Genomic DNA, 23,719 nt, shown 5'->3' on the forward strand with positions numbered 1-23,719 from the left:
ACATCTAGCTTTTAAGTTACTGTATTAAATGTCACATAATCTGTAAAAAAAATTGTGCCTCGAACATAATTTTTGGGCTGGAGTTTGACCCAACCCATTTTTTTTATTGTTATGTGCCATGTTTTGCTTTTAATCTACTTTCATGTATATTTATTGTTATAATTCACTAGAATTACAGTACTTTTATTCTTTGCATCTTTAATGTCTTAGTATACATATATGTACAGTGTTTATTGAGTTATATCATGTTCTGTTAGTCTTAAGTTTTAGTTTGCCTGAAATGCTCTGCATAACCACGGCTTTCCATGTGTGCTATTAAATGTTATCCAATTTTGTAAAAACTATGTGAAAATTTATTATTATTACAGTATTATTATTATTATTATTATTATTATTATTATTATTATTATTATTATTATTATTATTATTATTATTATTATTTAAGCAAATTTAGAGTAAAGAATGTGAAAAAAAATGTAGAGAGGAAGTTAGTGTAAGACACTGTGAACACCACTGGTAGGTGCTAATAGTAGATTTTCCAAGTTGGTAAAAAAATCAGTACAAAATTATTCTTCATTTTATACAAGATATGGTTTAACCTTAGATAAGACATGGTAGGTTTGATCTTCGTTAATCACTGCCTTATGTTCCTCACGTTGGTCCTTCCTATTTTGTGGGTTGTCACTTCTATGTTGTCACCCAGGTTGTCACTTCCAGGTTGTCACCCCATATTAGTTTTGCTTGTCTTTTAATGCCAAACTTTAACTTGTCTCCTCATTTTATAAGTAATAACATGGCATGTTTTAAGTCTTGCTTCCCTGCACTTACTTACATTACATCATGCACATTGATATAACAATGTCTGCCTTTTCATCTGCTAGTCTGCATGTTTTATATTGCCGTTCGACTGTTTTCCTAGTGCTAAGTATGCATTTTTTATAGCTGTTTTATTATTAAAACAAATATTTGATTGTGAAGAGGAATTATCCATAATATTTCAATAAATGTTATTTACTATACTGTGATGTTTATCAAAAGTGTCAAATATTCTGTATCTTAGAGGTAATGATGGTAGTAATTAAGGAATTCAAGTGGTGGGTGCACTGTCCTCTTACTGCACCCCATAAAATAAGGTACCACTCACAGTTATACACTTATACAAAATATTTTAAAGTAAACACCACAAATAATATCAATGGTCTGTCCCTGAAAAACATCTCTGAAAAACATCATGATTGAAATTTGAAGTGATATTACAGTTGTGTTGTTTCTACAAGGCCTACATACATCCTCCAGGGTTCCTCTCTAGGATCATATTTCTCAACTGAAAGATACACAGCATTAGATGAGGAATATTTCTATATTTTTTTATGTTCCTCCTTTCATTTGTGCTCTTTAAGAAATACTACTGACTCACCATATTTTAATATGTGATGCAGATTGATTCTGGATCAGATGTTAAAATGTGTACCTGTACTGGTAGGTACCTTTAACTGCAGTCCTAATACATACTGAACATATGTATCAATTTCATATTTCCTTTTGCAATCCGAAATGCTTATTTTTACTATATTATTATTATTATTATTATTATTATTATTATTATTATTATTATTACTATTAATCATGTTACCTGATATAAAGTTAACTTACAGCCATTTTGAACATCATTGGTACTGAAAGTATTAGCTGGTAAGTAATGAGTGACAAAGTGATTTCTTATTTCAGTATTATTAAAATGTTAATTTCTTTTCTTTAGCACACACTTGTGTCACCAAGTGGCAGTAATCGCAGTGGCAGACGCAGTGGGGATGTTACCCCTGTTGATCAACAAACACGTGACGATGTGTACCACACTTGGCATGCAGGAGCACCACATCCTGGCCTACAACCAAGAAACCGTGCACCTGACAGCAACAGGTAAACAAACTGTACAGTATACACCTGACAGTAGCAAGTAAACAAACTGTACACTATACACCTGACAGCAATACATAAATATACTGTACACTATACACCCAACAGCAATACGTAAATACACATATACTGTACACCATACACCTGACAGCAACAGATGAGCAAACTGTACACTCTACATCTGACAGCAATAAGCAAACATACTGTACACTATACACCTGACAGCAGTGGATAAACAAACTATACCCCTGACAGCAATGGATAAACAAACTGTACACTATACACCTGACAGTAACAGGTAAACCAGCTGAACACTGTACACTTGATAACAACAGGTAAACAAACTGTAAACTATACACCTGATAGCAACAGGTAAACAAACAGTATACAGTGGTACCTTGACTTATGAGTGCCCCAACTTACGAGTTTTCCGAGTTATGAGCCATTGCTTGGTCGATTTTTTGCTTTGAGTTGCGAGCCAAAAATCCGAGTTACGAGCAAGCTTCAGAAATGCAGCCACTAGTTGGCAGCGTGTCTGAAATCAATCCAACTTTGTACCCAGAGGAATGTCAGGTACTTCGTCCCATCCCACATGCTCTTCCAAGACATAACTGGAAAGATAATACTCTTACACTAATCCCAGATTGTAGTGAGGCACTTCGTCCGTTGTTTGGTTCTTGTATAAATCCAGGGAAGAGGTAACCTCCATTTCAACACTCGGGTTTTTCCAGAAACATTAAGGTGGGTGAAGTACTGATAGTGGTGGGTGGAGTAGTCATGGTGGTTAGTGGAGCAGTGATGGAGGTGGGTGGAGTAGTGATAGTGGTGGGTGGAGTAGAAATGGTGGTGGGTGGAGTAGTGATGGTGGTGGGTGGAGTAGTGAGGGTGGTGGGTGGAGTAGTGAGGGTGGTGGGTGGAGTAGTGAGGGTGGTGGGTGTAGTAGAGAAGGTGGTGGATAGAGTAGTGATAATGGTGGGTGGAGTAGATATGGTGGTGGGTGTAGTAGTGAGGGTGGTGGGTTTGGTAGAGATGGTGGTGGGTGGAATAGTGAAGGTGGGTGTAGTACACAATACAGTGGACCCCTGGTTAACGATATTATTTCATTCCAGAAGTATGTTCAGGTGCCATTACTGAACGAATTTGTTCCCATAAGGAATATTGTGAATTAGATTAGTCCATTTCAGACCCCCAAACATACACGTACAAACGCACTTACATAAATACACTTACATAATTGGTCGCATTGGGAGCTGATCGTTAAGCGGGGGTCCACTGTATTTCTTAATTATAAATACATTTGTCTTATTTAAAAACCCATAACAAAAAAATTGGGGTGGTTTTTTTTGGGGCTGGAACGGATTAATGGCATTTCAGTTAATTTCAGTGAGGAAAATTGGTTTGATATACGAGCAGAGTTACAAGCTCGGTCATGGAATGAATTAAACTCATAAGCACCACTGTACTATATATTTGACAATAACAGGTAAACAAACTGTATACTATACACTGGATAGTAACAGGTAAACTGTATACTATACACCTGACAATAACAGGTAAACAAACTGTATAATATACACCTGACAGTAACAGGTAAACAAACTATGTAATATACACCTGACAGTAACAGGTAACCACTATGTACCATATACACTCACACCTCTTGATTTTCTTGTGTTCTGCTTGCTAATTTATTTTGTGTGATTAATAATTTATGACAAGTTAGTGACTGTAGATAATATTATATTTTGCATGGTTACTATTTCAGTGCATATGATCATACATGCAATGAATGTAATAGTTATTGCTGGTGTTAAAGACAGTGACAGAGATGGCCAATGAGAGAGGCAGTGAGGCAGAGAGGCAGTAAAGATGTGTGAATGAGATATGCAGTGAGGGAAGCACTGAAGGAAAGATGCAGTGAGGGAGGCACTGAAGGAAAGGTGCATTGAGGAAGGCACTGAAGGAAAGATGCAGTGAGGGAGGCACTGAAGGAAAGATGCAGTGAGGGAGGCACTGAAGGAGAGATGCAGTGAGGGGAGGCACTGAAGGAGAGATGCAGTGAGGGGGAGGCACTGAAGGAGAGATGCAGTGAGGGAGGCACTGAAGGAGAGATGCAGTGAGGGGGAGGCACTGAAGGAGAGATGCAGTGAGGGGAGGCACTGAAGGAGAGTTGCAGTGAGGGGGAGGCACTGAAGGAGAGATGCAGTGAGGGATGCACTGAAAGAGAGGTACAGTGTGGGTGGGGGTGCACTGAGGTAGAGTTAAAACATTTATCAATAATGCAGCTAGCATGGACACTGCATTATTGCATACTCTTGCATACTGTACATCATAAAGAAGCACTTTTGTGTGGTGGGTGGTGTCATGTTCAGGTGGTATGTCATGTGGTGGAGGGTGGTGTCATATGGAGGAAGGTGGTGTCATGTGGTGGAAGATGGTGTCATGTGGTGGAGGGTGGTGTCATATGGTGGAGGGTGGTGTCATGTGGTGGAAAGTGGTCAAGTTCCTTGGAGACAGCAGGATGGTCATTGATATCAACAAGACAGTAGACAGCCTTAAACATGTATGCAAAACTTTAGCAATACTGAATGCAGGGTAATTTATATTTTAATTTTTGCATGTGGCTTAAAATATGGTAATTTAGATTTCTTTCAGTTGTTTAGTGATAATAAAATAGTATACAGCCTCTCCTCACTTAGCAGCATACTTGTTTACCAATGACTTGGACTTGCAACATGCTCTCTGACCAGTATGCATATCTAAATAATGTAATTAGAGCTGATTTCCTCTGTTCTGTTTATTACAATATACAGTACACTACTGTATGAACATTTAAAAATATACCAGAGATGTTATAAATGGTGCAGATTTGACATTATTTGTGTATCGTTCCAGTCACGGTATTGTGCCTTTTTTTTGTTATTTATTGACATTAAAATATCAAAGATGATTGACACAAACCGACTGCCATTACAGTATGCTCCTCACTTAGTGATGAATTCATTTACTGACGTGATCTTAGGAACGGAACTCTGTTGTTAAGTGAGGAGAGGCTGTATTTTGAATGTACAGGTCCACATTCCTTTATCCAAAACCATTGGGGCCAGTAATGTTTCGAATTTCAGAATTTTTCGAATTTCAGAATGAAGGTGGGGTCTAGGGCAGCACCCCATAATCAAACACTAACACTGCAGCAAAACTGTATGAGTACTCACACTAAGTGGGATAAATAAAGACAAATGCTACTACGGTTTATTTATGGAGTAATATATTGATAAATGAAATAATGGGATAATTATAGACCAGGAACATGATTCTTAAGACTATTTTCAAGACAATTGACAGACCGCTTTTTTAAAGACTTCTTCAAGTGTCATCTCTCTTATTAACATAGATTTCTGTCTAAGCAATCTCTCTTTATCTGAGTAAATTGCCATAATCTCTTGCTCACTGATAAATGCACGTTGTTCAAGGCTAGCAATTGCTTATTTGTATTTAACACCATTTCAGCAGTTTCACCATCAGTCAAGGAATGCACAACAGGTGCATCATTGTCAATGTTCAGCATTTCTTCGATGTCAGCTTCCTGTAACTCCATTAGCACACAGTCAAGATCTTCATTTTTTTGCCCTATACAGTGTTTTCTTTTTTTTGATTAGTTTTTGGTTATCACTGTCACTATAATACTTCAGTAACTTGTCTTTCTGTTTCTTTAAATCATAAAGAGTGGTAGTTCCAACACCATATTCTTCAGTAAGATGCCGCACTGACACACCACGATCAAGCTTCTGCAGTAACTCTACTTGCTGCATTATTGATAACATCAGATGCTTCCTTTTCTTTTTCTCACTATTACTGATAGGGGTTACTGCAGCTCTTTTTGACATTTTTCACAGTGAAATTAAAGAGAGTCACAAAATAAAAAGCAAAAACAAAAGACAGGTACCATCCAACTTACGACCAAGCTTAGTTCCGACCAACCAGTCGTAAGTCAAAATGGACCTAAGTCAAACCTTTAAAAATTGCCGATGTACTGGGTAGGGCATAATGTCAAACCTTTCCTATATAAACCACCTACATAGTACTGTAATGTAATGTACAATCATTATTTCATTCTTTTTACCATAATTTACTTCTATTGTTATATTTTAATTATTTATATACTGTATATAATGTATACATGGTAGTGAACTGTATTGTAAATTTTACATTGCATACAGTATCATATGATACTGAGTTCCCGCGCGCGGAGCAAAAAAAAATTTGAAAATATATGAAAACTGAGTTATTGTTACCAAAAAATAGCTGAACTTTCTGGCTACACGCTGGTATAATTATTATCCTTGTACGATGTTTCTAAAAGGAATTACAGCCATTTATAACAGGCATGGTGACAGCGCTGACGCAACATATTGCGTAAGAAGCGCTGACTCGGCTTTGTTTACGTTTTTGTTACGTTTTTCCCCGTGTTATTTTTATCGTTTTCTTATATCTTTGTCTAATATAATACAAATTCACCATCTGAGATCATTCCCGAGCGGGCGGAGCTAATATGGTCACGGCACCAATCGGGAACCCCTGGGAATAGTGCACAAAATGGCCGACACCTCCAGCCAACAAAATATTCCATACCCATGCTAATATCAATTATAAGGCTTATTTATCTATCACAATTGATCTATTATGATATAATGCAATATAATAATAGCATATAAACATAAAAAGTACACCTTAAAAAAAAATACATAGCATAATATGACGCCCCGAGGAAAAAATTTCTATCGATATTTCCCCTGAAGGTGAAGAGAGGGTCTGACCTCTCTCATCAGTGATGAGAGAAAACGGATTTACAATGGTTAACTGTAATAAACACTCGTAGGTCACGCAAAAAGTGTAAAATAAAGCGAATTTTTCGGGGAAAAAAATTATTTCCCGGGCAGCGGGGGTGCCGCGCGCTTCGGCCTATATCTTGAAAGTAAGTTATTTACCCATTTAGGGAAATTCCAGCTTTATTTATGATTGAATTGACTTGATTTTCACAACAAACATAGGAGAATGATTGCTTTACGAGGTAGCGTTCGTGTTTCCGAACTATCCAAAATATTTTTAGATTTATGTGGACAACAAGGCCGACATCTTCCAATATATCAAAAAAGTTATGAAACTTTATTTTTTTTTAGCATGAAGATAAGGTTTATTTTAGAATTCAAAACGACATTTGATGGAATTAGAGGTGTTCTATCAGCAGCAAGTGTCAAAACCACTTGTCCAAGTACACGTACCACTAAGTAGGACTCCGCTGCCAAATGTAATTTTTCGTAAATTTTGCATATTTCATTTCCTTTTTGGCTGATATGATTGAAACTTCAGCACAGGATACTCGATATAACCTTCTAATAGTACACCAAAAATGAACGTAATCGGTTCATAAAAAAAATGTCGTTAAAATGCGGACTGCATCCGCCCTTAAGTACTATTGTCGACACAGTGGAATGGGAGAATACCACTGGTAATGTCATCCTGCCAGAATGTAGTATAACCAATACCCTAAGTAAAGAGAAACAACTCTGGAACATGTGTAATATGTATCCGGCTGGCTGGCTGGCTGGCTGGCCGGGTGGGTAGTTGGCTGACTGGCTGACTGGCTGACTGAATGTGGCGCTCTCTCTCTCTCTCTCTCTCTCTCTCTCTCTCTCTCTCTCTCACAGGTACACGTAAGTGAAGTTATCATACATAGTATAAATTACCTAGGATAACCCAAAAAATCCAGACAAAGTGCTATACAGTGGAGCTGTGCTCGAGTGCCCTAAATTAATAATAATATTAATAATAATAATTATTATTATTACAATAATACATGTGTACTAATATTAATAATAATAATATTATTATTAAACTATAATATAATAATCGTGTCCACTCATTACTTACCTTAAAATATCTGTAGTCTTAATGTAGAGTGAGAGGTGAGTAAACAAGATTAAATGAATAAATGAGAGAGAAAATGAGAGTGTAGAAGGTTTGCGAGTTATGTAAACAAACTAGTTGTTGTTGTTGTTGTTACCAGCCAGGACATGAATGGTTTTTGTTCACTCTGTCAAGTTGACCAGAAAAACATCTCATATTTGTTAATTTATATGTTTATATGTTATGTAGCATGTTCATTATATAATTTTGAAAAAAAATCATAGAGGGATTAAGCAAAATGTCTATATTAACATTTTATACACATTTAATGCACCTCAGTGATTATTATTGTGTTATTATCATTATTAATATGGCGTCTTCAAGACCAATTACACTCTTAATGAGCGGCTCTGAGACAGACAAGCAGACAGACAGACACACAGGTAGACAGAAAGACAGACACACAGGTAGACAGAAAGACAGACATAGGTAGACAGGAAGACACACAGGTAGACAGACACACACAGGTAGACATAAAGACAGACACACAGGTAGACATAAAGACAGACACACAGGTAGACATAAAGACAGATACACAGGTAGACAGAAAGACAGACACACAGGTAGACAGACATATAATACAGACAGACACAGATATACAGGCAGATAGATACAGACAGGTTTATGTGAAACAGTGAAAACAAATAGAGAGTTCGAGAGTAAGAGCCTTTCTTGCCACAATCACCAGTGCAAGATTCAGACTTCATCTTAGGGGCCTTGGTGAAATTTACTGTCCAGTTAGTACAGTTAATACAGTATGATGCTGCTGATAGGGCAGGGTTACTCAAACTGATGCTGCCTGCATGACGCATTGCCGCCGAGAGTATCGTCAAGTATTGTACAGCGGTGTGCATCAGCCGGCCCAGCCCAGCTGCCAGATGCATGGTCGTAAGTCGAGTGGACGTATGTCGAGCAGGTCGTAAGTCAGATGGTAGGTGTATCAACGAACCATAGACGCATGTGTGAACATACAAGCATGGAGACACATGAGTAAATAGAATTGTAGTTGATGAGTGGAACGGTCTGCCTAGTAGGGTTATTGAAGGTAAACCCTTAGGCAGTTTCAAATTTAGGTTGGATAAATACACGAGTGAGAGGGGTTGGATTTGAGTGGGACTTGGACGTGAGTAAATGGAATTATCAAAGCTTATTCTGTTAGTGGGTTGGATTTGTGAAGGACCTGCCTAGTATGGGCCAACAGGCCTACTGCAGTGTTTCTCCTTTCTTATTATCTTATGTTCTTATGTATGTTTATTGTGTTAGTGGGTTGGATTTGTGAAGGACCTGCCTAGTATGGGCCAACAGGCCTACCGCAGTGTTCCTCCTTTCTTATGTTATTATGTACCCACGACACCAATCATACCCAGCCCCTCCCACTCATGTATTTGTCCATGGTATTGGGATGAATCCTGTTTTATGCCTCAGTGCTGGAGGCAATGATGTAGGCAAGCACAGAAGTGAGGATTTAGTTAGAAGGTACAGGACTGCAATAGACATAATTAGGAAGAAGGGGGCACACCCTGTTACATGTGGCATTTTGCTAAGAAGGGGTGTTAGAAATGAATGGTTGTCCAGAGCAATTGGTATTAATTGTTGGCTGGACAAACACTGTGGGGATAATGCAGTATCATTCATTGACAACTGGGACCACTTCTACAATAGAAATGACATGTATGCCAGGGATAGGGTTCACTTATCCAGGGCAGGTGTGGGTTTTCTTTCTAGCTCAGTTGAGGGTGTTGTTAGGACTTTAAACTAGGATTAGTTAGAGGTATGGGTTTAGAAATGGAATGTAATGAATATGGATATATTGCCTTAGGCTTTGATATTATGAATCTTAATAATAACAGTCATCGAGTAACACTGGGTAATGATAATTACAGAAGCTGTGTAGAAGCAAAGGTAAATAGGAAAAATATGCAGAAGAAAAAACATACGACTATTTTATGCTAACAGTCAAAGTGCAAGAAATAAGATTAATGAACTGCGTTTGGTAGCGTGTGCTGGGAACTTTGATATCATTGCAATAACTGAAACATGGTATGATTTAAAGAGTCGGGATATGATTGCTGAGTGTAATATTCAAGGGTTTAAGTTGTTCCGTGTGGATAGACATAATGGGAAGGGGGGAGGAGTTGCATTATATGTACGAGAAAATATAAATTGTTGCATAAAAGCAGATATAAAAATAGATGGGTTAGTAACAGAATCTGTTTGGGTAGAGTTTGTAAGTCAAGAAAAACTAATTCTAGGTGTAATATACTGACCTCCAGCCTTGGATCATGATAGAGGGAGACTTCTTTGGGATGAAATTGTTAGGGCTTCTAGACACAAAAATGTAGTGATAGTAGGGGATTTTAACTTTAGTCAAACTGACTGGACTTCTTTGACCGGTAATCTGGAGTCCAGTGACTATGGAAGTAGTTCAGGACTGTTTTCTGAAGTATTGTGTAACAGAACCTACCAGGGGTAATAATTTGCTCGACCTAGTCTTGTCAAATAAGGAAACACTCGTAAATAATCTGGAGATTGCTGGAGAGCTTGGCACAAGTGATCACAAACCAATCACTTTTAGCATTAACTGGGAATACAAGAATAATGATAATAAAGTGAAAATCCCTGATTTTCATCCTGCCAATTATAATGAACTTAGGGAACACCTGTCTAATCTTGATTGGGGTAATCTTGCTTATGATTTTATTGACGATGATCATACTTACGATTATGAAGGGATCTGTGTTTATGATTTTTTTTTTTAATAATGTACAGTGTGCTCAGAGTATATACATTCCCCAGAGAGAAATTAGGTCAAATAATAATGATCCCAAATGGGTTAACAGGAGGCTAAAGCATCTATTAGGGGACAAAATGGGAATTTATAGGTGCATCAAAAGAGGAGAGTTTAACCTTACTGACCAATATGTTCAGCTTAAACGAGAAGTAAAAGAGGGGATGAGAAAGGCTAAATGTGATTATGAAATTAGAGTTGCTAATGAATCAAAGACTAATCCAAAAGGGTTCTTTCAAGTGTATAGGATGAAGGTGAAGGAAAAAGTAGCACCTCTGAAAATTGGGAATGGACAGCTATGCATAACAAACTGGAAATGTGTTCCCTATTTAATGACTATTTTTTGTCAGTTTTTACACAGGAAGACGTAAATGACATTCCAGAAATTAAGAATTATTCAGTTCCTAATGAATTCAAATTAACCAAAATTACTGTCACGAGGCAAATGGGTATCAAACAGATAGACAAACTGAAGCAAAATAAGTTCCCAGGACCTGATGAGCTGTTTTCCAGGGTACTTAAAGAATGCAAGATGGAACTTAGTCAGCCATTAATGAGTGTGTTTAATACATCCATCCTTACTGGTGTTGTGCCAGAGATGTAGAAGATGGCTAATGTGGTTCCTATATTCAAATCTGGGGATAAGTCCATTCCTTCAAATTACCGTCCAATAAGCCTGACGTCTATAGTAGGTAGATTATTAGAATCAATTATAGCTGACATTATTAGAAGTCATCTTGAAGAGCATAATTTGATTATCGACTCTCAGCATGGGTTCACGAGAGGTTGTTCCTGCCTGACAAATTTACTGACGTTCTTCAATAGAACATTTGAGGCAGTAGACAGTGATAAAGAATATGATATTGTTTATTTGGATTTTAGTAAAGCATTTGATAGAGTACCTCACAAGAGACTCTTAAGAAAAGTGGCAGCTCATGGTATAGGAGGTAAAGTTCTAGCATGGATAGAGGCATGGCCTACCAACAAAGCAGAGAGTTTCCATTAATGGGGTCCTATCTGAATGGGGATTAGTCACAAGTGGCATTCCACAAGGTTGTTCATAATTTACATTAATGACCTTGATGAAGGAATTACAAGTGACATGTGCAAATTTGCTGATGATACAAAGATAGGCTATATGATTCATTCTGAGGAGGATACCAATGAACTCAAGGAGGATTTGGACAAATTAATGTCTTGGTCTGTAAAATGGCAGATGAATATAAGAACATAAGAAAGGAGGAACACTGCAGTAGGCTTGTTGGCCCATACTAGGCAGCTCCTTCATAAATCCACCCCACTAACCAAATAAATGCTACCTAAGCAATAAGCTTTGACAGTTCTGTTTACTTACGTGCAAATCCCACTCAAATCCAACCCCTCTGACTCATGTATTTAGCCAACCTAAAATTGGAGCTACTCAAGGTCCTAGCTTCAATAACCCTACTAGGCAGACTGTTCCACTCATCAACTACCCTATTTCCAAACCAATACTTTCCTATAACCTTTCTAAATCTGAACTTATCTAATTTGAATCCATTATTGCGGGTTCTCTCTTGGAGAGATATTGTCAAGACCTTATTTATATCCCCTTTATTAATACCCATCTTCCACTTGTACACTTTGATCATGTCTCCCCTCATTCTCTGTCTAACAAGTGAATGTAATTTAAGGGACTTCAATTTTTCTTCATAAGGAAGATTTCTAATGCTATGAATTAATTTTGTCATTTTTCGTTGAGTATTTTCTAATGAATTGATGTCCATTCTGTAATATGGAGACCAGAACTGAGCTGCATAATCTAGGTGAGGCCTCACTAATGATGTATAAAGCTGTAGTATAACTTCTGGACTTTTGTTGCTTATACAGTGGACCCTCAGTTAACGATATTAATCCGTTCCAGAGAGCTTGCCCTTAACAGATTTTATCGTTATCCGAATTAATTTTCCCCATAAGAAATAATGGAAATCCAATTAATCTGTTTCAGACACCCAAAAGTATTAAAAAAATAATTTTTTTTACATGAAATATGCATTTCCCTACACAGAAAACAATGAGACATGCAGAATAAATACGTAAATAAATACTAAAATGACACTTACCTTTATTGAAGAGTATTGTTGAGTGATGAGACACTGTTTTTCTTGAACACTCTGGGATTTTCAGAGTGATACACCAGTAAGGCTTCACTTTACAATCCCCACTAGCATTACAACAAAACATGAGAGTTAGCCTGTCTTTCATAGGCTTGTGTCCTGGGAGTGCCTTTTCCTCCTGAGTAATGTAGGTCCTGTTTGGCATTTTCTTCCAGAACAGGCCTCTTCAAGGGGGGCTCCTTGGCGTGGTGAAGAGGCTCTTGGTCTGAGGAATTAGCCCTGTCGGTCTTCTTCCTCAGACCGAACCTAATTACCCCCCATTCTCCCCTCCCCTATCCCATCCTCCCCATCCTCCCCTTTTTCCATTCCTCCTCCTCCTCCTCACCCCTCCCTTTTGCCCTTCCTCTTTTTAGCCTTCGTGATTTCTCCCACAGGCGCGCTAGTTCCTAGGTAGGGGAAAGGACACCGGGGTCGATCCCATTCCGTTGAGGTTTCTTGGCGGTGGCGTAGTTTGCCGTGGAATCTGGATTGCCTAGGGATGTCCCGATCCCTCTCCGGTATCCCGGAGTAGCTTTGGGTGTCTTTTGGGCGACGGGTGTATCTCTGGAAGCCACCTTTCGGATTCCGGGGGTGGTGGCTGAAGGAGGTATGCTTTGTGGCGGATATCCGGCCGCCCTCTCTTTTGTCCACCGAGGTAGCTCGGCAGATGTGAGGTTGCTATCCCGGATTGCTGGTTTACTGGCATGGAGGGTAGGGTATGGCACGGGTTCCATGCTGCATCTGCGCTACTAGCGGTGTCGAGTCCTCTTGGGCGCGGAGGGAGATTTCCGGCCCTTTCATTCCTCCTGGGAACTATTCCTCCCCGCTCCCCCCTTTTTTTATTCTTTTTTTTGTTTTTATTTTCTTTTCTTCTTTCTTTTTTTTTCTTAAAAACAAAAAGCAAAGGAGTAACCTAACCATGGCAGCCCTAGTCCATGAAACCACTACCCCCGGGCCCCTTCTTGATACCGCACCCCATTCTGACCCTGCCTTGTGTTTAGACCACTCTTCGGACACTCCTGATGCCCCTGTACCTCTTGCTGGTGCTGTTTCCTCACCCGCTTCAGGTCCCGGGGCTTCGACTGACTCCTTCGATTTGTCTGAACTCCGCTCTCCTTTGACTATGCTTCCGGCTTCTCCCTCTACGGTACGGCAATTTTCGAATCGCCCACCCATTTCATGCCGGACCAACTCCGGTCCTACTCCTAAACGCCAACGTCAATCTCCTGATGATGCTCCGTCGTTACCTTCCCATTCTACTCGGAAACGACCGACACGTCAAGCACTCCCTCTCCACGCTCAGTTTCGAACCACACAATGGACTAAATTCTTTACTTTAAGACCAACTTCTTCTTCTGCCTACCTTTCTGACCATAGTATTGCCAAAGCGCTCCTGCGTCATGTTGGCAGAGATATTTCATTTCACGCTCTCAAGAGCGGTACGCGCATCGTCACTGTCCAGAATGCTACCCAAGCTCATGATCTTTCTCTCCTTTCGAATATCGATACTACTCCTATCACTATTGAAAAACATCTTTCTCTCAATTCTTGTAGTGGTACTGTCATTCTGCCCCATACCATAGTCCAACAGAATTTCCAGTCATGTGGCAATGACATTTTTGAACAGCTGGAACTCCAGGATCTCCCAATCCTCAAAGTAGACACTTATGTCCTTCCTGCCCGGGGGCGGAGACGTTACCCTTGCAATGTGGCTCGTTTAACTTTTGACAGCCGAGAACTCCCGTCCTCTGTATATGTCGCGGGACATCGGTTACAAGTTCGAAAGGTGATACCTACACCGCAACAATGTAGAAATTGCTGGCGTTTTGGTCACCCAGCGAAATATTGCAGATCTATGGCCGAATGCCCAGTCTGTGGTGCCGACGACCATTCTAATACATCTTGCAGTCAACCTCCATCTTGCCTTAATTGTAATGAAGCTCACCCTTCGTACTCCCGCCGTTGCCAGGTCTACTTAAATGAACGTGAAATCCGTTGCCTCAAAGAGGCAGAAGGTCTCCCTTATGCTATGGCAGTTACTCATCTCCGCCTCCAAGGGAGACTACCCCGTGTTTCTTATTCTCGTGTTTCCAAACGTCCCCCCACTTCTGGGGTCCCATCTTCTGCAGCCTCCTCTGTTGTTACCCCTCCCATAGCCACTACGGCATCTAATCCTTTTGCTGTCCTTGGCTCTGACGTCCCGACTACAACTCAGTCTGTTCTCACATCTTCGCGTCCTTCCTCACAAGCCCCAGTATCGACAAGACCTCGTACGACACCTAATACCAATCGCCCCTCTACTCAGAAGTCCAAAAAATCCACATTGCTCAAATCTTCTTTGCCCCTTCCTTCCCTTCTTCCGCCTCCACACTTTACCTTTCCAGTCTCTGTACCTAGTTCTTCCCCTCTCTCTGGCTCTATTACAAGTGTGGAGATTCACCCTCCTCCTCGTACTATGCCTTCCACCCCCGTCCCCTCCCAAGTTTCTCCCTCTTCTGTCACCTCCCAGGTTTCTGCCTCTTCTGTCCCCCCCCACACTTCATCTCCAGTCCCTTACACTTTTCCCTCCCCCTCTACTTTGGTACAGTCCATTACTGTCCCAATCTTTACTCACCCTCCTCCTCCTATCTCCAATATGGTCTCCCATACATCTTTGAATTCAGAAACACTTGAAGCCATTTCAGAATATATTGCAGAGACTAAACCTTCAATGGACACTGATTCACTTCCTGTTCCTTCTCTTCCCTCTCCTCCATCTTCACAACCCCATTCTTCGCAACGCTCCGTTCCTTCGCTACTTGAACATCTTCCAATGCCACCACACGTTGACTTTTCTAACCCCTCTAGTCCGTAGGTGCCTTTACCTACAGATTCCTGATATTTTCTTCATAGCCAATCATGGCCTATTTACAGTGGAATATCCGCGGCCTCAGGGGTAATCGGGGTGAGCTTCAGATGTTGCTTTCCAGGTTTTCCCCTGTTGGTGCTTGCTTACAAGAACCAAAATTAAACTCGGCTGTTTTCCAACCTATCTCAGGCTATAATTTATTGTATTCTTCGGATCCTTTCTCAGATGGGACCTTTAATGAAAGTGCCCTTCTTCTACGCAATGATATTCCGTACTGTCAACTATTTGTCCATACATCGCTGCATTACACTGCAGCCCGTATCCACTTGAATAAGTGGTTTACAATATGTTCTTTATATCTCTCTCCTTCTCGAGCATTTTCTATCCCAGACTTTGCCTTTCTTGTTTCATCCTTACCACCACCACTTCTGTTACTTGGTGATTTTAATGCCCACCATTTCCTCTGGGGGGGGTCTCATTGTGACTCACGTGGCATTCAGTTGGAGGCTTTTCTTGCCTCTCACCCCCTCCATGTTTTAAATACGGGTACTCCCACCCATTTTGATCCTCGTACTCATACTCTCTCTTGCATCGATCTATCAGTCTGCTCTTCCTCCACTGCACTAGACTTCACCTGGTCTGTTCTACCAGACTTACATGACAGCGATCATTTTCCGATCATTCTTACTTCTCCTTCCTATTCGCCACCTTTCCGTAGCCCTCGCTGGCAGTTTGATCGGGCAAATTGGGATCTTTACTCACACCTCACTGCTTTTAGTGAGGTTCCTTCTTCATCCTCCATTGATGAGCTCCTACACATCTTCTCGACGTCAGTTTATACCGCAGCTTCTCATTCTATACCCCAAACCTCAGGCAGGCATTCTCAGAAGTGCGTGCCTTGGTGGTCTCCCGCTTGTGCTCGTGCAGTACGTTTGAAGCGTGCTGCATGGGGCAGGTACCGGTACAATAGAACTGCTGAGAGACTTCTTGATTTTAAGCAGAAGCGTGCGATCGCTCGCCGTGTCATCCGTGAAGCTAAACGCACTTGTTGGCGAGACTATGTTTCCACCATCACCTCTGCTTCTTCTATGAGTGCAGTCTGGAAGAAAGTGAGGAAATTGAGTGGTAAATACTCTCCTGACCCAGCTCCTGTTCTACGGGTCGCTGGTGTTGATGTAGCAAACCCTCTCGACGTTGCCATTGAACTTGGCACACATCTGGTCCGTATTTCCCGAGGGCTCCATCTATGCCCCTCGTTTCTTTCCTCAAAGTCTGCCAGAGAGTTAGTGCCCTTGGACTTTTCTTCTCTCAGAGAAGAACAGTATAATGTGCCTTTTACACTTCAAGAACTGGAGGCAACGCTCTCAGCTTGCCGATCATCGGCAGCTGGGCCTGACGACATTCATATTCGTATGTTACAACATTTACATCGGTCAGCCCTTGTAGTCCTCTTACACCTCTTCAATCTTATTTGGGCACAAGGAGTTCTTCCCCAGCTGTGGAAATCTGCCATTGTTCTTCCTTTCCGCAAACCGGGTACTACTGGACATGATGCCTCCCACTATCGCCCCATCGCTCTTACTAGTGCAGTTTGCAAAGTGATGGAACGTCTCGTAAATCGACGTTTAATGTGGTATTTAGAGACACACAACAGTCTCTCCGCTAGTCAATATGGCTTTCGTAAGGGTCGTTCTACCATAGACCCCTTACTTCGCTTGGATACGTATGTTCGTAATGCCTTTGCGAATAATCACTCAGTTATTGCCATATTTTTTGACCTTGAGAAGGCATATGACACAAATTGGAGGTATAATATTTTGGCCCAGGCCCATTCCTTAGGCCTCCGAGGCAATCTACCATCCTTCCTTAAGAACTTTTTAACTGACAGACATTTCCGTGTTCGAGTCAATAATGTTCTTTCCCCGGACTTCGTCCAAGCTGAAGGTGTCCCTCAGGGATGTGTTCTAAGCACAACACTTTTTCTCCTTGCTATAAATGATTTGGCCTCTGTTCTTCCACCCAATGTTTGGTCATCACTCTATGTTGATGACTTCGCTATTGCTTGTGCAGGCGCTGACTGTCATCTTATTGCAGTTTCTCTCCAGCATGCGGTCGACCGTGTTTCCACTTGGGCCACCACGCATGGGTTTAAATTTTCAAGTACCAAAACTCACCAAATTACTTTCACTAGACGCTCTGTTATCTCCGATCATCCTTTGTACCTCTATGGCTCCCGTATCCCCGAACGTGATACAGTCAGGTTTCTAGGCCTTCTCTTTGACCGTCGGTTATCCTGGAAACCTCACATAACCTCTCTGAAGGCAATTTGTCACAGCCGGCTAAACCTTCTTAAAACCCTTGCTCATCTTTCCTGGGGAGCTGATCGTCGAACTCTGCTTCGCCTACATTCAGCCCTCGTTTTATCGAAACTCGATTATGGTGACCAGATTTATTCCGCGGCCTCTCCTGCTACTCTCTCTAGCCTTAACTCTATCCATCACCAAGGTTTACGTTTGTGCCTTGGTGCTTTTCGCTCTTCCCCTGTTGAGAGCCTCTATGCAGAAGCGAATGTTCCATCCTTGTCTGATCGCCGTGATGCCCATTGCCTTCGCTACTATGTACGCTCTCACGATCTACACAATCCTTCCATTTATAGAATCGTCACCGATATTAGTAGACATTCTTTATTCGTTCGCCGCCCCTGTTTGCTCCGTCCCTTTTCTCTTCGCCTACATTCACTCTTGTCTTCCCTTCAGTTACCACCTTTATATGTTCATGTAGCATCTCACTTTTCCCTACCCCCCTGGGAAGTTCCAGCTGTTCGGGTCTGTTCTTTCTCACTCCCTTGCTCGAAAGCTCAACTGCCTACGGTGGCTTCCCGCTCTCTTTTTCTTGATCACTTCCATTCCCATTCTCATGCCACTGCTGTGTACACAGATGGCTCTAAGTCTTCAGACGGCGTCGGATTCGCAGCAGTGTTTCCGGACAGCGTCGTGCGGGGACATTTACTATCTTCAGCTAGCATTTTTACTGCTGAACTGTATGCCATTCTTGCAGCACTTATTCGTATCGCATCTATGCCTATGTCATCATTTGTAGTAGTCTCAGACTCCCTTAGTGCTCTACAGGCTATACGAAAATTTGATACATCTCATCCCCTAGTTCTCCGTATCCAACTTTGGCTACGCCGTATCTCTACCAAACATAAAGATATTGTTTTTTGTTGGGTCCCTGGTCATGTCGACATACAGGGCAATGAACAGGCAGACACTGCTGCGCGGTCAGCAGTACATGACCTACCAATTTCCTATCGAGGTGTCCCATTTCTTGACTATTTTGCTACAATAGCTACCCACCTTCGCACCCGTTGGCAACAACGTTGGTCAACTCTGCTCGGTAACAAACTTCATTCTATTAAACCGAGCATAGGTTACTGGCCGTCTTCTTGTCATCAGTGCCGAGGTTGGGAGACCACTCTCTCCCGCCTTCGCATTGGCCACACTCGTCTTACTCATGGGTATCTCATGGAAAGGCACCCTGCTCCTCTCTGTGAGCAGTGTCAAGTTCCAGTATCGATTAGCCACATTCTGTTAGACTGCCCTCTCTATCAACGAGCACGCAGAATTTACCTCCAACGTCGTCTTCGTTCTACTACTCTCTCTTTACCTTCCCTTCTTGCTGATGGACCCTCCTTTAATCCTGACTCTCTCATTGACTTCTTGACAACGACTGATTTACTCCACAAACTCTGATGATACTTTTCGCACTCCCCTCAGCCCTTTCTAGTTCAGTCTCTTGCTGCCCTTTACCCTTTCACCATCCACTGCCCCGCTGTTATCCGTAACCTATTACTCATTCATCTCCCTTTTGCCACCTGATGCCCTCGCTTCCTTCCTGCCCTGCAGCGCTGTATAGTCCTTGTGGCTTAGCGCTTCTTTTTGATTATAATAATAATAATTCCAGAACAGGCCTGTTTTGTCATAATTGAACACTTGTTGGGGTTGGAATTTTTCAGCTTTGCCATGCCTTATCACACTGTGTATGCCAGTATGATTCTTAAATCTCTCAAACCAACCTTTGCTGGCCTTAAATTCACCAATATGAGCACTAGTTCCAGACATTTTTTCCTGTTCACCTGGGTGTTAGTTGACTGGTGTGGGTTGCATCCTGGGGGACAAGATTAAGGACACCAGTAGAAATAAGTTAGACAGTCCTAGATGATGCACTGACTTTCTTGGGTTATCCTGGGTGGCTAACCCCCTGGGGTTAATTGTTTTTTGGATAATTGTTTCTTGTTAAGCCACACCAACAACAGTCTCTCCACATCTTTGAGTAGTAGTATTTGCGATCTCTGTTTTGTAAGTATATTTGCACCATTCGCAACAACAGCGTCCTTGATTGCCTTTTCCTTGGCCAAGATAGTAGTGATGGTTGAATGGGGTTTGTTAGATAACCTGGCCAACTCGGAAACACACACTCCACTTTCATATTTTTCAATGATTTCTTTCTTCAGTTCAATAGTATTTCTTACTCTCTTTACCACAGGGCTGGCACTAGAAGCTTTCTTTGGGCCCAAGGTGGCTTATTTAGCAGTTACAAACACTAAAAACAATGGAATAATACAAAATGTATCGCATATATGCGTGGAGTTGTCTGCACTGGCTTTGTAAACAATTGCACACTGGCCACACTGGAGTTGCCGGGCAGGCTGAGTGGCTCAGGCCGTGTGGACATGTTCTGGACGAATGTCCTTAACTGAGTTTTTTATCATTAGCCAAGCCAATATTTTGACGCAAAAACGTATTGGTATCTGATTTTATCGGTATCCGATGGCATCGTTAACCGAGGGTCTACTGTACTTCTTGATATAAATCCCAGTAATCTGTTTGCCTTAATATGTATGCTTAAGGATTACTGTCTTGGTTTAAGGTTGCTGCTTACCATAACCCCCAAGTCCTTTTTGCAATCCATATGGTTAAGTTCTACATTATTTAACTTATAAGTGCTAGGGTTATGAACACTCCCAAGCTTCAGAACCTTGCATTTATCTACATTGAACTGCATCTGCCACTTTTCTGACCAAGAATTGAGTTTGTCTAAATCCTTCTGAAGTTCTGTGACATCTACATTTGAATCAATTATCCTACCTATCTTCATGTCATTGGCAAATTTGCTCATATCATTAGTAATTCCCTCATCAAGGTCATTGATATATATTATAAACAACAATGGGCCCAAGACTGATCCCTGTGGAATGCCACTTGTTACAGATTCCCACTTGGATTTAACCCCATATATGCACACTCTCTGCTTCCTCTTCGTGAGCCATGACTCGATCCATGACAGCACTTTTCCTCCAGTGCCATGAGCAGCCACTTTCTTTAACAGTCTTTGATGTGGTACTCTATCAAAAGCCTTACTAAAATCCAAATAAACAATATTGAATTCTTTATCATGATCAATGGCCTCAAAAGCCTTACTGAAGAAAGTTAATAAATTAGTTAGGCAGGAACAGCCCCTGGTGAATCCATGTTGAGTATCATTAATCAAATTATGTCTATCAAGATGGCTTCTTATATTATCATCTATAATTGAGTCTAGTAATTTGCCTACAATTGACGCTAGGCTTATTGGGCGGTAATTTGACCATAATGACTTGTCCCCTGCTTTAAAAATAGGAATTACATTAGCCATCTTCCACATATCAGACACTACACCTGTTTGAAGAGATAAATTAAAAATATTAGTTAAATGTTCACAGAGTTCCTTTTTGCATTCCTTAAGAACCCTTGAAAAAAGCTCATCAGGACCAGGCGACTTATTTGGCTTCAAACGGTCTATCTCTTTGATAACCATTTCGCTATTGACTGAGATATTACATAATTTATCTTCTTCATGCCCACTAAAAAACCTAATTATTGGGATATTATTAGTGTCTTCCTGAGTGAAAACTGAGAGAAAATAATTATTAAAAAGAGAGCACATTTCATTCTCTTTGTCAGTAAGATACCCATAGTTATTTTTAAGGGGACCTATAATATTTATCTCTAACTTTTGTTCTGTACACCTGGAGAAAACTTTTAGGGTTAGTTTTCGAATCCCTAGCAATTTTAATTTCGTAGTCCCATTTAGCTTTTCTTATCCCCTTTTTAATGTCCCTCTTAATGTCAATATACTGATTCATAATATGACCCTCACCTCTTTTGATGTGCCTATGAATTCCTTGCTCATGCCCTAAAAGATATTTGAGCCTATTATTCATCCATTTTGGTTCATTTATATTTGATCTAATTTGTTTATATGGAATAAATGTTCTTTAGGCAGCATGTATAGTGTTCAGAAAACTGTCATATTGATAGCTCTCTTCGTTACCCCAGTCCACAGATGATAAGTGTTCTCTAATCCCATTGTGATCTGCTAAGTGAAAATCTGGGACTGTTACTGAGTTATCCCTACTATCATACTTTCATTCAATGCTAAACATAATTGATTTGGATAAGTGTAAGGTACTAGTCCTTGGTAATGAAAATAACCCTTGAAGCTATAAACTAGGTTAAGTAGAGCTTGATCATACAGAATGTGAAAAAGACTTTTGAGTCTTGGTAAACAGGAATCTAAAGCCAAGACAGCAGTGCCTAAGTGTGCACAAGAAGGCTAACAGATTACTAGGATTTATTTCAAGAAGTATAAGTAACAGAAGTCCATAAGTTATTTTACAGCTCTGTACATCACTAGTGAGGCATCATTGAGATTATACTGCTCAGTTTTGGTCTCCTTACTACAGGATGAATATAGCTCTTTGGAGAACATACAGAGAAGAATGACTAAAATGATTTACTGTATAAAGAATCTCCCATATGAAGATAGAGCCTTGAATCTCCATTCTCTGGAGAGATGTAGAATGAGGGGAGATATCATCGAAGTGTATAAGTGGATGATGGGCATAAACAAAGGTGATATTAATAAAGTACTGAGGGTATTGAACCAGGTAAGAACCAGAAATAATGGATTAAGTTGGATAAATTTAGATTTAGAAAGGACATAGGTAAGTACTGGTTTTTGAACAGAGTTCTGGATGCGTGGAACAATCTTCCAAGTAGGGTGATCGAGGCTAGGACCTTGGGTAGCTTTAAAATGAGATTGGACAGATATATGATATATGTATGTTCTCCAATGAGTCTATATCCATCCTGTAGTAAGGAGACCAAAACTGAGCGGCATAATCCAAATGAAGCCTCACTAGTGATGTATAAAGCTGTAAAATAACTGGTCTCCATTCTACAGAATGGATATAAATTCACTAGAAAACATCCAGTGTAGAATGACCAAATTAATACATAGCATTAGAAATCTTCTGTACGAAGAACGATTGAAGACTCTTAAACTACATTCATATGTAAGACAAAGAATGAGGGGAGACATGATTGAAGTGTATAAGTGAAAGATGGGTATTAACAAAGTGGATATAAATAAGGTTTTGAGGATATCCCTTCAAGAAAGAACCCACATACTGTATTCAAATTAGATGTTTAGATTTCAAAAGGATATAGGAACATATTGGTTTGGAAATAGGGTAGTTGATGAGTGGAACAGTCTGCCTAGTAGGGTTATTGAAGCTAAAATGTTGGGTAGTTTCAAATTTAGGTTAGATAAATACACGAGTGAGATGGGTTGGATTTGAGTGAGACTTGCATAATGAACATAAGAACATAAGAATGGAGGAACACTGCAGAAGGCCTACTGGCCCATACAAGGCAGGTCCTTATCAAAATGACCTCTACCCAAAGCTACCCAAGAATTAACTCCCGTACCAAATGACACCAATCAAACCCAACCCCTCCCACTCATATATTTGTCCAATCTCTTCTTAAAGCCACCCAAGGTCCTAGCCTCTATCACCCTACTGGGAAGATTGTTCCATGCATCCACAACTCTGTTAGAAAACCAGTACTTACTTATGTCCTTTCTAAATCTAAATTTATCCAACTTAAATCCATTATTTCTGGTTCTTATCTGGTTCGACACCCTCAGTACTTTATTAATATCTCCTTTGTTTTTGCCCGT

General features: G+C 40.5%; 1 protein-coding gene across 7 annotated transcripts in view; it reads left to right on the plus strand.

Annotated features, from left to right (window-relative positions):
* The window catches only part of SNF4Agamma (SNF4/AMP-activated protein kinase gamma subunit), a 998,728-nt gene that overhangs the window by 497,831 nt on the left and 477,178 nt on the right, over positions 1-23,719 (plus strand). For all 7 annotated transcript variants that reach the window (XM_070085706.1, XM_053773265.2, XM_053773263.2 and 4 more), the window contains one exon: positions 1,760-1,920. In XM_070085706.1, coding sequence (XP_069941807.1) covers positions 1,760-1,920 — 161 coding nt within the window. The remainder of the gene's footprint in view (positions 1-1,759; positions 1,921-23,719) is intronic.

Source organism: Cherax quadricarinatus, chromosome 17 (genome assembly GCF_038502225.1).
Source record: "Cherax quadricarinatus isolate ZL_2023a chromosome 17, ASM3850222v1, whole genome shotgun sequence".
Taxonomy (NCBI): Eukaryota; Metazoa; Arthropoda; class Malacostraca; order Decapoda; family Parastacidae; genus Cherax; species Cherax quadricarinatus.